The sequence below is a fragment of the Lissotriton helveticus genome, chromosome 7 (assembly GCF_964261635.1).
Source record: "Lissotriton helveticus chromosome 7, aLisHel1.1, whole genome shotgun sequence".
Classification (NCBI taxonomy): domain Eukaryota; kingdom Metazoa; phylum Chordata; class Amphibia; order Caudata; family Salamandridae; genus Lissotriton; species Lissotriton helveticus.
Window position 1 is genome coordinate 1,932,760,775 of NC_136068.1, and position 13,802 is coordinate 1,932,774,576.

The following is a 13,802-nucleotide window of genomic DNA, read 5'->3' on the forward strand; positions in this document are numbered from 1 at the left end:
ACCGCCAAGAGTCCAAGGGCACCGGACTCCGTGCCGCCGCTCCGGGAGACCACAAATCCCGGCAGGCCTCGCGGCGGCGCGTGCAGAGTGACGCGGGACGCGCCCTGAGAGCGCCAAACAGCGCAATAAAGGCAGGACAACCCCCGCGTCGCGGGACGCGAGCGGGACGCCAGGGGCTAAGCCCGGGCAAAGGGCGGGCCCTCTACGGCCCTCATCGGCACGAGGAGGCAGGGCAGGGCCAGAACCTCTGCGCAAGGTTCGTGAGGCTTCCTACCGTCCAAGTAAGACTGTATTGTTTGTGATACATATTTCCCTGTGGTTTGAGGAGTTTTAGCCCTTTGTTATAATCATCAGTATGCCTAAAAAGGGTTCTGCACCACTAGCCAACACAATGGAAAACTACTTGGTGCAAACAGTGAAAAAAATCAATCTACAGAGGAGAGAATCGCTGGGATTGAGTCAGTCACCTGACTTACGCGGTTTGTCCCCATCTTCATCCCCCTCACCTGAGGACTTAGTGTCCCTGCAGACTTTCTCTGATGCCTCTTCCAACTGTCCTACCATACAGGAATCCGGCTCCTTAAATGATAATATGTTGTCTGGTCCCCAGGTCCTTATCGTGGAGCTTGGAAATAAATCTGACAGTGATGTGGATCAGGAAATTCGTGCTGACCCTACTGATGAAGATATTTCTATCACTGAACAAACTTCTCGATTAGACTCTGTGAAAAATAAAAACCCGCCGAGACGGGGGGGACTAAGATCTGGGGCCAGGAGGAAGAGGGTAAACATCCCAAAAGCAAACCCAAAGGAAGTTGAAGGGGGAAGTGTTAAGACTAATGTCAGCCATGATGAGGACTTGTTTGATAGAATCGCTGACTTAATAGATAGTAAAATCAAATCCATTGTTAAACCATTACTCTCTAAAATTGATAAATTACAATCTGAAGTCAAAAAGCTGGGAGGGCAGTTGAATAAACTAACAGAGGGTGTTGATAATGTTACGATGTTGGTATCAAACCTGGACAATAATACTAGAGAAGTTGATGATCAGGAGGGGGAGAATACAGATGACGTATTAAATAATCCACCACCTCAGCCTCCTGATCCAAAAACTATTGGTCCCAATACTAATAGAGGGGATGGTCTGTTAACGGTTGAGATACCCCCTGCACATGCTCAGTTAACTGACCCTCTTCAATTTATAGTTGAAGCTTCCCCTGTCGTTTTAGTATTGGCAAATGTACCATCCTTAGAAGCCGGTGCTGAAGAATCCCCTTCCTCTTTGTCTAACAAAGCCTTGCAGTGGCTTACTACTAATATGAGGTTAGCTCCAGGGGGGGGTCAACTGCTGGCTCAAGAGATTAAAACTGCTAAAAGGGTCCCATGGCTAGGTAATCGCCCCAAAAAATTTAAGGGGGATTGCGTGGCAGTAAGCTTCTTACATTCAGGCGTGTTGCCTAACATCCTTATCAATCTACTCCCACCCCAACGCAGGCAGGGCTCTGTTGTACCATTAACTTTGAAGTTCTTTTATGGTGAGCAGCAGAACGTCACCTACCCTAAAACACCAGCCTTTGGATGGGATACTAATTCTGATTTAAACTATAGATGGGGCCGGGAACAACATCGGAATACTGTAAATCAACCCGTTCCCCTAGTACATCAGAATCCTTTTGCTCAACCCCTCTTATTGTCTAATCGATTTGCACCCTTATCCTTTTTGGATCATAATTACTGACTCTTGTCAGAACATTCTAGTCAGACAGAGAGTAGTGTGCCAGTATTCAGCATGCTTACTTGGAACATAGCTGGTATAAAGACCAAAGTAGGTAATGCAACTTAGTTGACTTTTATAATTAGGTATGATATCATTGCTCTGCAGGAAACTTGGGAAACAAATTCTAGTTTTTCTCTTGATGGCTACAGTTATTTTTGTACTCCTGCTGTGACTAGCACAGCAGGAAGAGCGAGGGGAGGACTGTTAAGCCTCTTCAAACTAGACATCAAAGGTAGCCTCAAGAAATGTGACTCAGGATCTGAGCAATGCCTTATTGTTGAATTGTCTCGTGTGGAATCTCCTAATATTTTGTTTATTAATTTTTATAATTCCAACGCTGCTGACTGTACATCATATAGTCTAGGTAGATTGGATTACTTTCTGTCAGTCTATAGTGAAGATGTTAATGCATTTGAAATCATCTTTTTGGGGGATTTTAATATACACCCTTGTTCACTTATGTGTGTTTGCGATGACTCAGAATCCCCTCCAAATTGTGCACTGGTCCATCTTGAACATAACAGACAGGGGGGTTGTTTAGAGAACTTCCTCGCAAGATGGAACTTAAACGAATCCAGTTGTGGGGAGGGGGGGATTAGGGCCCCTACTTTCAAGGGCTCAGACAATGACTCTATTATTGATTATATCTTTATTTATGCATGTTTTTTATCTAAGGTTTTAATGTATAGAACTGTGGTTTCCGCTTTTAGTGATCATAACCCAGTTTCCATGGACCTAGTAATGTCTGAATTTTTAGGGCGAAACCATGGTCCTCGTTATGAAGAAAGAAAGCTTAAAGTTAAGGATCAGGGAAGGAGACTGAAATGGGATAGTATAATCCCAGAACCCTTTGTTCAAGAAGTTCTTTCAGAGGCTGAGGAGGAGGTTGGGGTGTGTTTATCCAGTGACTCTAATGATGGGGAAGTGATCCTTGCATTTAGCAGCATATGTAACAAGATAAACAGCAGGCTTTCTGTGACTAGTAATCCCAAGCCGAAACCTCTTAAAAGATGGTTTGATCACAGTTGCTCAAAAGCACACTCTGCATTGCTCAATGCTTTGAAAACTGTTCCGAAAGATCGTGACCTCATCAGTAATAGTAGAGCACTATACAAAAAGGCCATTGTAGTAAGGAAAAAACAGCTTAAAGACGAAGCCTGGACACAACTTACTGATCCAGCCATACTAAAAAATAGTGGAGAATTCTGGAGGATTGTCAACCAACCCTTACTCACAGGGGAGGATAACTCCCCTCTAGAAACTAATATCCCTGATGAGGGTTGGATTAAACACTTCAGAGACATCTATTCAGTTCATAATAACGCTGAAACCAGGGAACAGGAAGTTAATATTATTCCATTAGGAAACCACTTGCACTTTGAAGTCAGTGAAGTATTATCTGCAATAGATTGTACTCTGAAAAAAAAGGCTCCGGGACCAGATGGTGTCCCCGCTGATGCCTTTAAATGCTTCCCTAACTTCTGGTCAAGATTGCTCTGCAGGGTCTTTAATGCCTTAAACCGTGATAATATTCCCAAGTCATGGAAAACATCAATAATTATTCCTGTTTTTAAAAAAGGAAATAGGCAGGATCCTGCATGTTATAGACCAATTTCACTGATTGATTCTTCAGTTAAGATTCTAGGGAGAGTCATATTAGTCAAATTGAATGAATGGGCTACCGAGAATAATATCTTGAGTAATGTGCAATATGGGTTCAGACCTAAAAGAAGTACCCTGGATCAGTGCCTTAATCTCTACCTCCTGATTGAGAAATATACCAGGGCCAAGGATGGGTCCATGTACCTTGGGTTCATGGACCTCTCCTCTGCGTTTGATATGGTCAATAGATCCAAGCTCTGGTTAAAATTACTCGACATGGGTCTGGATAGATCCATAGTTAATTTATTAGCTGACTTACACTCTGGCCTTACTGCTAAAATTAGAGTATCCTCGAATGGAAGATGTACAGATGTTTTTGCGTCTGAAAAGGGAGTAAGACAGGGTTGTATTCTGGCACCACTGTTGTTTACGCTTTATGTGAACGTGCTGGAGCCAGCCCTCAGGGGCGTTACAAGCGACATTCCACGTGCAGGAGAGCAGGGGATACCAGTTCTCCTTTACGCGGATGACGCGGTTCTTCTTGCACGTACTGGGGTGGGGCTTCAACGACTCCTGGACGCCTTTGAATCCTTTATGGGCTCACTTGACCTGAAAATAAATGCAAAAAAATCGCAGGTTATGCTCATGGGCAGGGCCTCTAGGAGACCTTTTCATAAAATCTTTCTTTGTGGGCAGGAAAAGCTCGCACGCGTCTCCTCCTTTCCCTACCTGGGGCTCACCTTTGACGACAAAGGTAGCTGGGGTCCTCATGTTAAAAGCAGAGCATCTATGCTGGCCAGGACATCTGCTGCCCTCCATGGGTTTCTAAAAAACTGGGGGGTAGGCCATTTGCAGCTATTAGTAAAATATACAAGGCTAAATGCATTTCAGTTGCATCATATGGTGGCTCATTGTGGGGATATAGGGGAGTGGAACCCATACAGACTATGGAAAACAAATTTTTTAGATCTGTCATGGGCGTCCCCCAGTCAACCCCGTCCTATACAGTCCACATGGAACTGGGGGAAGGCTACATCTCAGACCTGATTAGAATAGCACCTTTAGTTGCTTGGCTGAGGATGTGGCTGAACACAGAAATTCCTCTTAATCATACCATAATGAGGGACTGTTTGAACCTAGATAATGTACACAGGATTAGGTGGTTGATGTACATTAAGGAAAGTTTTTTGAAGTTGGGGAGGCCTGAATTGTACACTGCTATTGATTCTGTAACATCTAAAGATATTGTTTACACCAAAGTTGGAATGAAGGAGCTCCTAACCCTGGAGAGGGAAGAAATTGAGCTGAAGAAACCCTGTGTCAGGGCCAGTGTATTGCTGGCTATACCCAACGGTCCTGACAGTTACCTTAACGTGGTGACCCATCCCTACCACAGGTTTATTTTAACTCGTTTTCGATTTAATTTGATACATTTTAGCTTGGGCTTTTATCCCGTCTGGAGTACCCCAGAAAAGGCACTACCCTGTTCTTGCGACCATTTTTCTGAGCAAAGTACTATGCACTTTATAATGTTTTGCAGCCACTATAATGAAGCTCGGAAATTGTTTCTTGTACCTATACTCAAGGAAGCAGGATTTATTTTAGTTAGACCTGCCCTTATTTATCTACAAATGCTACAAACTCCCAGGATTATGTTTTACGTGGCTAGTTTCCTGGTGAGAGCTATTAGAAGCAGGAATATCAGACTTAAAAATGTGTCTACCTCCCTTTGTAGTATAGATCAACACTCTAGTTAGTACGTTTGCTGGTGACCTCTTGGGTCAGCATTCTTAGAAAGCACTGTAACAGGGCTAGTAGTTGCCAGTTCTAATTATTTTGCTGGGGACCCCCTTAGCATCTTTACACTTTTATTTAAGTCTTCATTGCACTTTAGCACTTTTGCACTTTAGCACTTTGCACTTTGTACCAGTTATGCTGATGTTAAAATGTAACATTGTGTATGTTGGTCTTTTTTAACCTGTTATTCTTAAATTGTTTTTAACTGTTTTTAATGTATGTGTTGTTTGTATTTTTGTTTTATATATTTGCCATTGTCTTTGTATGATATTAAGTTATCGCAATAAAGTATTTGACTGACTGAGAAGGAACAGATGAGAAGAAGTAAAATATGGCAGGAATAATCAGGAAATTGCAGATCGAAAGAGGCATCCTTAATTTGTTGGCTGAAAAAGACACTTTGAGAAGAGAAAACCTTTGACCTTGTACAGCGGGTGAAGTGTAAGGCCTCGTCTGAACATGCCCCACCCGCCAGTGTGTCTAAAACCTACTACTGCTCACAGTGGGTTTGAGGTGCAGAGCCTGGCTTCTGGCCAGACCTTGCTCCTCACCCTTTTCAAGCGCCTGACCCCTGCTGTTCATGACCTTTGGCCTTGTGTCACAGGGGTGGGGCAGCCAAGTCCTGTGGTGCGCACAGGCTTTGGTCTTGTGCAGCGGGGAGATCCTCTCATCCCTACTGCCTTTGGTCATGTGCAGTAGGGATACAATGAGGCCAGGCCCAGTGCTCTTACAGGAGGTCTTACACTCGCTGCGCACAGCCTTCATTTCTGTGTAGTTGGCTGTGAAAGCCAGGCCCTTCACCGCATCTTCTATCTGCATGTGATTCCTGCTGCCCATGACCCTTGGCTGCGCATTGCTGGGTTAGGTTGTGTGGCCACTGCTGCTCAAGGCATCCGACCCAACCGTGCGCCACACCCCCCTGCGAGTACTAGACCCCAGTGCGCTCAGCCTTCTGCCATGCGCAGCAGAAGTCGGGCAAAGGCCTTGTCCACCACACTTTGCATGTGTCTGCCCCCCCTATGCACGCCTTTGGCTGTGCACTGTGAGGGAGGACGTTTGACACCTCTGTGCACCCCACCCCCCTGCGACTGTCTGACTGGAGTCATTCAGCCTAATATAGGCTCATCACGGCCCTTGAAGCCTGCCCTGGTTTTATCACACCAGGCACAAGAATCTTGCAGATACCAAATATTTAAGTCTGGTTCCTCGTTAGCATGTAGGTCACTCTGAAAGCGCAGGAGGATCCACAAATCCTGCAAAAAAATCTTTGATTTTCCCCCATATTTGACTGCATGGGCTCAGTGTTTAGGGTGTGCGCGCATCTTGCCTACTCTTGTGCCTTTTTTTTACATTAAAGATGTGCAGACTGAGTCTCCGCATCCTTTAAAGGCAGCTGCAACATCTTCCAATGTTGCAGCCAGCCCGCGCCTTCAAGCTACCTTGGCTGATGAGATCCATGTATTGTTTAATTGTGGATCAACTGAGGTACGCGCTGACTGTGCATCCTCTGCAAATTAATGGTTCAGATATCTTTAAAATGTAACCTCTTCCTGCCCTGTCAAATCATGTAACCATCACTAAACCAAGAAAGGGTACTTTTTTAGTTAATTTCTACTTTTGAGCCAAACTTAGGGCCTGATTACAAGTCTGGCAGAATTCAGACCACCAGACTCGTGGTGGTGCAGCAGTGGCAGTCCACCGACCCCCGTATTACGACTTCGAAAGTCATTGCGGCGGTGGACCATCAGCTGTGCCAGGAACAGTCATTAATTGGCGGTGGCGCAGGAGTGCCACAACACAATATGCTGAGCGGATATTGGTGCAGTCCCTCTCAGCATATTACGAGTTCCTGGACCGCCAGCCTTTTCATGTGTCGGTGCAGGAGCAAACGGCCCCCCCTTGCCATGGTAAATACATCAAGGGCACCACATGCGCCCCCTGTCTGTACCCCCTCAAAGTTCTAGCACGGCATGGACGTCCACATCCATGTTGCGCTGGAAGTTTTTTGCTGTTCCCATTGCGGTTCCTGTTTTCTAGGCACTGACATGGGAATAGCATAGGACCGCCCGCCGTATTACGGGTTACACATTTTTAACTCGTAATACAGTCGGTTGTGCTTGCGCGGCTTTGGCGCAGCGGAAGAAGAATTGCGCCGTTGCCGCTGCGCCAAAGTCGTAATCAGACCCTAAGTGTGATTCCGTTCGGCCGTTTTTTCTGTATCAAAGAGCAAAGAACCTTATGGAAATTAAAACACAAAAGGGCAGTTTTGGGACTCCACACCCCTTTTTGTTTTTCCTGCTTCGTAGATCTGGACAAAACTTGCCATGAAGAACCCAAAGTGTAGGTGCTTTTATTGAAATGTTTTGTGTGGATTAGTCAGTGGACACCAAAGTTACTTAGAAACAATGCCTTCCCTACGAAAACTCTGACCTAAATATAACTACGCCTATGTTTTTAATGCACATTTTAAAAAGGGCTAAGAATGTGGGTTTAAAAACCTTAGCGGTTAATAGGAAATATTAAATGTATTTTTTGTGTTAAAAAGTATATATATAATTAATTATTGTAATATTTTAAAATTTAATACAGAAAATAATTAAAAAAATATTAATACTTTTAAACTTTTATAAAATTCTGTGTTTATTGTTTAAAATTATTCATAAATTAAATGTATATATTTATATTTAAATTAATTAACTATTTAATTGACATTGATGAGTTAATGTTCTGTAATATTTTATTCTATTAGTTCGAGATTAATAGTAAATATAAAAAATTATTTTACATTTATATTATGCATTAAAATATTTTTTAATATTTACAAAAAAAATAAGTATAAACTTCAATATCTTTTCCTAAACTTTCCCAAAGAGAAATGTCTGCCATGATAGAGTAGGTCTCCACCTACTTTCTATGGGGCATATGTATCAAGATTCTCAGAATCGGTCCTTTTGCGAACGGTAAAAGGCCTTCTGGGATGTATCTTCCCAAAAGGACATTGCAAATTAGAGAATCGCAAAATTTGTGATTCCCTATTTTGCAATAGCATTTAAGGAATCGCAAATTGTGATTCCTTAAATGCGATGCATGAAGCACCCAAGTTGTGTTACTTTGGCATAAGAAATCGCAAAGTACCACCAACATCAAGTTGTTGGTAAATTACTTTTTCTTTGAAAAATGTACTTTTTTGCTTTTTTCAAAGTGCCATGTGGCACACATACATGTTCTTAGGGCGTATCTGAGCGCCACATGTGCACACAGGCACATTTCAGAAGTGCAACAGGGTGTCCTTTTGGAACCCTTGCACCCTTGAAATTGCATGTGCAATTTCTGAGTACCTATTGGGTACTCGCAAATTGCGCCTGCAATTCCCATTCATTCCTATGGGCCTATAGGCCCATAGAAGTTGATGGAAAGCCATTCCTTAATTGCGAGTTGCAATTAAGGAATGCCAAGGATTTGCAAAAGAATTGCTAATTTTTATTTACATATCGTTTTGCGATACTCAAATAACGACTCTCTAAAAATCGCTGTTTGAGATTCGAAATGCATTCTTTGATACGTATGCCCCAAAGTTACTAGACTTAACCTCATACACATACATCTTGCTGTAGGTGGTTCCACACCCTGCTTTGAAGGGTTGGACATTTGTAAGTCTAGACTTAGGTGTAAATCTTCATTTAGGAACGGTGATTAGCAAAGAAGTGTAGAGTTACTCTAGGGTGTCATAGTAAATAGGCACATGATTAAATGTATATGCAAATATCTGTCTTTGTAAATAGGCCAATAAGCAGCTTATGAAAACGTGCTCTTTAAGATGCCCGCTGATGTTGAGTACCGTTGGGGCGTTTTACTAACTCAATATCCCTACAATTCTTTCTGAGAGAGCGACTACTGAAATCAGGTGGTGGAAAGGCGTGTAATGAAATTTGGGGCCAAAAACTGAAGAGAAGTAGTTGTATGTGATAGTAAAGTATACTTTTTTGTATTTTTACAACAGATAATACTAACCTTGATGAATTATTCACCGTGAACCAAGAGGAACAGCTGTATTTGGACACCTTTCATGGCCAAGAAAGAAGTGGTTATTTCAGTGCTTGTGATGACGGTAAGTGCTGCCCGTACTATTGCGATTCAAAGTGCGCCAGAAACACTTGTCGCAGTCTAGCGTTTTTCTGGATTAAGTGCGTTCCAGTGATGTTATTCTAGTGTTCTCCTGTCTCTTGGAAATATTATTTATACATCGAGACCGCAGTGTTATGGTTCCACGTTGCGTTTACCGCAGTGCATATTTCTTTTAAAACTGAAAGTAAAGATATATGTTTTTGTTTCTGTTTTGGATGGAACCTTTTGATCTGTGGGTGTTCTGGTCTCACATGCACTTTGCCTCCCATGCTTTCACTTTGTCTTGAGACTCTGGCTGGTGTAGAGAACAATTAATGGTTTTATTATCTTCAACACTGATTAAGCATCCACTATCTGGTACATTTCGAGGTCCTTCACAGAATCCCTCCTAAATAAAATACATTGTGCAGGGGTTGCTCTAGTGTCATTTATACCCCTACTTTCCTTTATACTTGACAGTCGCTTCTACAGGAGTTTCCCTGAGGTTCGCCTGTATTCTTTGTGTGCCTACCTATGGTGGGATTGCTATTGTTCATATGTTACAACAAACAACATCATCAGGTCTGACCCCTTCAGCCAGGGCTGGCTTTTTAATGTCTTGTTGCATTCTGAGCTCAGCCCCACCCCTCAAGAATGTGTGGCTGGAGAAGAAGGCAGGGCTGGCTGAAAGGGTCACACATGCCGCCTGTCCTCCTCCACCCATGAATATTGTTCTTGTCCTCTTCTGGTGAGTGGACAGAGCTGTCTCATCCTTTCGGCGGTCTGAGGTGCACATGACACCAACACACTTCACACAGGTACTTGTAACTCCACCGTTCAGGGAATTACAAGGGGATGGGATATTTAGTAAGCGCCCTGCTATTGCGGCACGGGTTCTTAAAGTTTACCTTTTTCCATTCAGAGGCAAAATAAAAACGCCAAGACCATGCACCCTTGCTGCTGCCTTCTTTAAAAATGACATATTGTGTTCAGCAAGGAATTACACATTCTGTTGTTCCTTTCTTAATTTTTGCTGAATTACATTTAATTTTATTTCAAAAGCTCCGACACCAACATTTGTGGCCACCCATCCCTCTGCTTCGGAGAAGTAACGCACTTGAATGAAAAGTATAGGCAATTCATTGTTTATCTGTTTACACCCAAAAACATTACTTCTCTCTCAGTGGGGTTTTATTGCAGTTTATTGGTTTAAAAGAAAACAGAGTTTCAAAATAACGGTTCCTGGGTAACTCTTCTATAAACTCCTAACATCATCTTTGGAAGCTCACTGTAGCTTCATTGGTTAAGGAAAGTGTGAATTACTGAAGCTTTTGATATCTTCCTTTAGGCTAAAACAGAAATACAACAATGGTGTTTACATTTGTTTTGGGGAAGCTTTGGGACTGTCTAGGGACAGGGCACTTGATTATGATGGCGGTGGGACTGCCACCGCCAGGCCGTCAGTGGCGGTCTCACCTCCATCCAGCCCATTGGATGCAGGCGGTTGGAGCTCTGCTGTCAGGGGGAAAGACCGCTGCATCTGACAGGATCAAGGATCCCGTCAAGGGATTCCCTGCAAAGACGGCGGTGCCTGCTCAGGCACTGCCGTAGGGATTAGGATGTCCCTTTCCGCCTGCCCTTTCATTGCGATTCCCCAGCCATGAAAAGGCAGGCAGAAAGTAACTTTGGGGGCCCCTAGCAGGGCCCTCTTCCCCCCCTGGCCCTCCACTATGGATCCTGGGGGGGCACCTACGGTGTCCCCCTAAACATCCCTGCCACATAGTATGATTTGATATGATTTGCATTGTGGCATGTGCTGCAGCCCACAGCACATGCCGCAACGCAAAATATATTACATTGCAACCGCGTGAAGGCGGTCTCATCGTAATACGGGCAGCGGGATCTCTGACTTCTAGTTGGGTGGTCCTGCTTCCGCCACAGCTCCTGCATCGTAATCAGGCCCTATAGTATCATAATTTTAAGGGATCATGACATGCTAGTGTATGGCTCCATTCATCTTTGTATTTATAGTGCTTGTTTAATACTTGGTCTAATTACACAAGCGTTCTCCCTATTAATATGTCTTCACCCTGCAACATGATGTATTATCTCTATACGTTTTTAAGATGCTTCTCAAAAAACAATTTTATTGTTGTCATGTAAATGAAAAATATATTTGTGGCTATACTGCTTTAATATTTAGGTTCCCTCTTCTGAAGAACATTGCTGATCTGAAATGTAATTTATGCAGTAATTAAAAGTGTTGAAAGTGTCATTTTTATGCTTTCGTCTACACCTAAATGTTCTTAACTTAATCTGCAGAATTACAATATCCAAATACAGACATTTGTGTAAAGAAAGACGAGGAGCCAGTGTTGATTCTAAATGATGATTTTAATGCAGAAGTTGGAAAAACCACCTCTGGCCCCTCAGTAGGTAAGTTCCAGATGATTGTAATGTTTTCCTGCTGTGGGATTGTCTGTGGAGGTACTCCTTACCGGTCAGTTGTCCCTGACCCGTGCGTGATACATTCCTGACGCGGTCAGTTTATGAACCCTTCTCTGCATGTTGCAGATCCTTTAGAGTTGCTTCCCTTTGTGAGTTGAGAGAACGAAGAATCTACTTCGAACAGTGAAGGTAGTCCGCTTGCTCCCAATATGGCCTTTTGATTAAATTTGTATGTCATGCTCCTTCCTGTATAATGTATATTTCCATATGTTTTGCTATTATACATATATGTTTTTCAATAGCAGGTCATGACGTGATTTCATTTTGCATCAAAGATGAGGACGAGGCGGATTGCGTGAACCATAAGAGCATCAACAGATTGAAAGATAACAGCAGTTCCATGGGTGAGTTCAGTGCTTCGCGTATTAACATCACCCCCTTTCCACACACAGGAGCGTATGTCCTTTGAAAGTCAATGCAGCCTTTTCTGCTCCCAGCAGTCTATCGTTTTCTTGGCTAACAACCATATTCTGGAAGCCACCCATGCCAGGAATCTTGCTTCTTAGGGGACATGAGTATTGTTACAGGGTTGACCAGAATACATCTCTCCATATTCAAGCAGGGTTCTGCTTTTGGACATTGTGTGGTTTGGAGATCTTGAAACATCGCGCTGTCGTCTATGGGGAGGCCTTCCTTGATCTTACAATGACTGCTGAGATCTAGGTGAGATTTCACCACAAAATATTTGCCAGCCGCAATGTTTTGCTGGATTATTTGCATATTATCAATTAAATTGTTTTGTAATTTGTTCTACAAACAACACTTTCAGAATAGAGATGTCTGGTTGTCTTCTCCTGCACCCCTTGCTGTGCTCTGACCTGTTAACTCTGGCATTCCAAGTTATAAGCTATAGTCTGTGTTAAGCGATGGCGTTTGTATCTGTCCCTCCCTCTTGCTCCCACCCTACAGGATATCCTTACTGGAAGGTGTTCGTGGTAACTTCTGAGTGAGGTTTTGTGTTCCACGTCTGTCCCAGACTGTTTTTGTTTTTTGGTTGAATTCATGAATTTAATTTGTTATAACTGGGGTCTTTTCCAACTAAAGTGCGGGGGAATAGATACCTCTCTGCACTTTATGTTATTCTGTACCAAATACCCCCAAGCACATAGGCATTGGCCATTCTCATTATTTATATTAAAGGTATAGGCTCAAAGGAAGAACCAATGTTCCTCTGTCTTAGTACAGAGGAGACATAAATTGTGTTTTCAGTGTCTTCTTTTTTATGGTTAGTTTGGCCAAAATCCAACATCAGATTGTTTCTCGATGATTTGTTGATATCTGTAAGGGGCAAATTGGGCATAGAATATGGTTGTTGCTTTTTAGAGGCTTTTAACGTGTATATTGGTGTTTGACAGGGGTGCTTAGTGTAGTGGGTTGTACTGCGCACAAGTTTCTTACGGGTCTGTTTATTGCTTTTATATAATTTTATTTGCAAGGCATTCCAAGGCTTCTATGCTGATAACAATAAACTTTTATGGATCTTCTAGATTCATCACTCCATGATTTTTAACTCATAGTTAAAACTTTAAACTTTTCAAATATTTTAATGCATGTCTCATTCCATCTTTTTATTCAAGTTAACAACAAGTTGTCATCCGCTGCATCGCCACACACTTCTCAGCTTGATCTATGAGTGGACATAAAAGCCAGAGGCGACAGTAGGACTCAAACAAGGTGCCTTGATCATGCTCTTGGAGTGAGAGCCCTGTCGCATGTGTTAGGAGGAGCTGGCCTAGCGGCTAGGGCGGTCGATCTCGAGTCTGGGGAACTGGGTTCAAGTCTCGGCAATAACGCTGAACATCCTGTGATTCTGGGCAAATCACTTAATCTCCCCGTGCCTAACAAAAAGGAATGTGTCCTCATGTAATGCAACTGGTGCTATGTAAAGCGCTCTGATACCCAATTCGGGTCAAGTTTGCGCTATATAAAACTCTATAAAATAAAAATAAAAATGTAAAAAATTGGCAAAAATGTAAAAAACCCTTCTTATTAGCATATTTCAGACACCCTA

At 42.8% G+C, this 13,802-nt stretch overlaps 1 protein-coding gene across 1 annotated transcript in view; it reads left to right on the top strand.

The window, feature by feature from the left end:
• Positions 1-13,802, top strand: part of LOC144769988 (uncharacterized) — a 240,104-nt gene that overhangs the window by 39,358 nt on the left and 186,944 nt on the right. Inside the window, exons 4-6 of the mRNA XM_078654184.1 lie at positions 9,180-9,287; positions 11,606-11,719; positions 12,034-12,135. Coding sequence (XP_078510310.1) covers positions 9,180-9,287; positions 11,606-11,719; positions 12,034-12,135 — 324 coding nt within the window. The remainder of the gene's footprint in view (positions 1-9,179; positions 9,288-11,605; positions 11,720-12,033; positions 12,136-13,802) is intronic.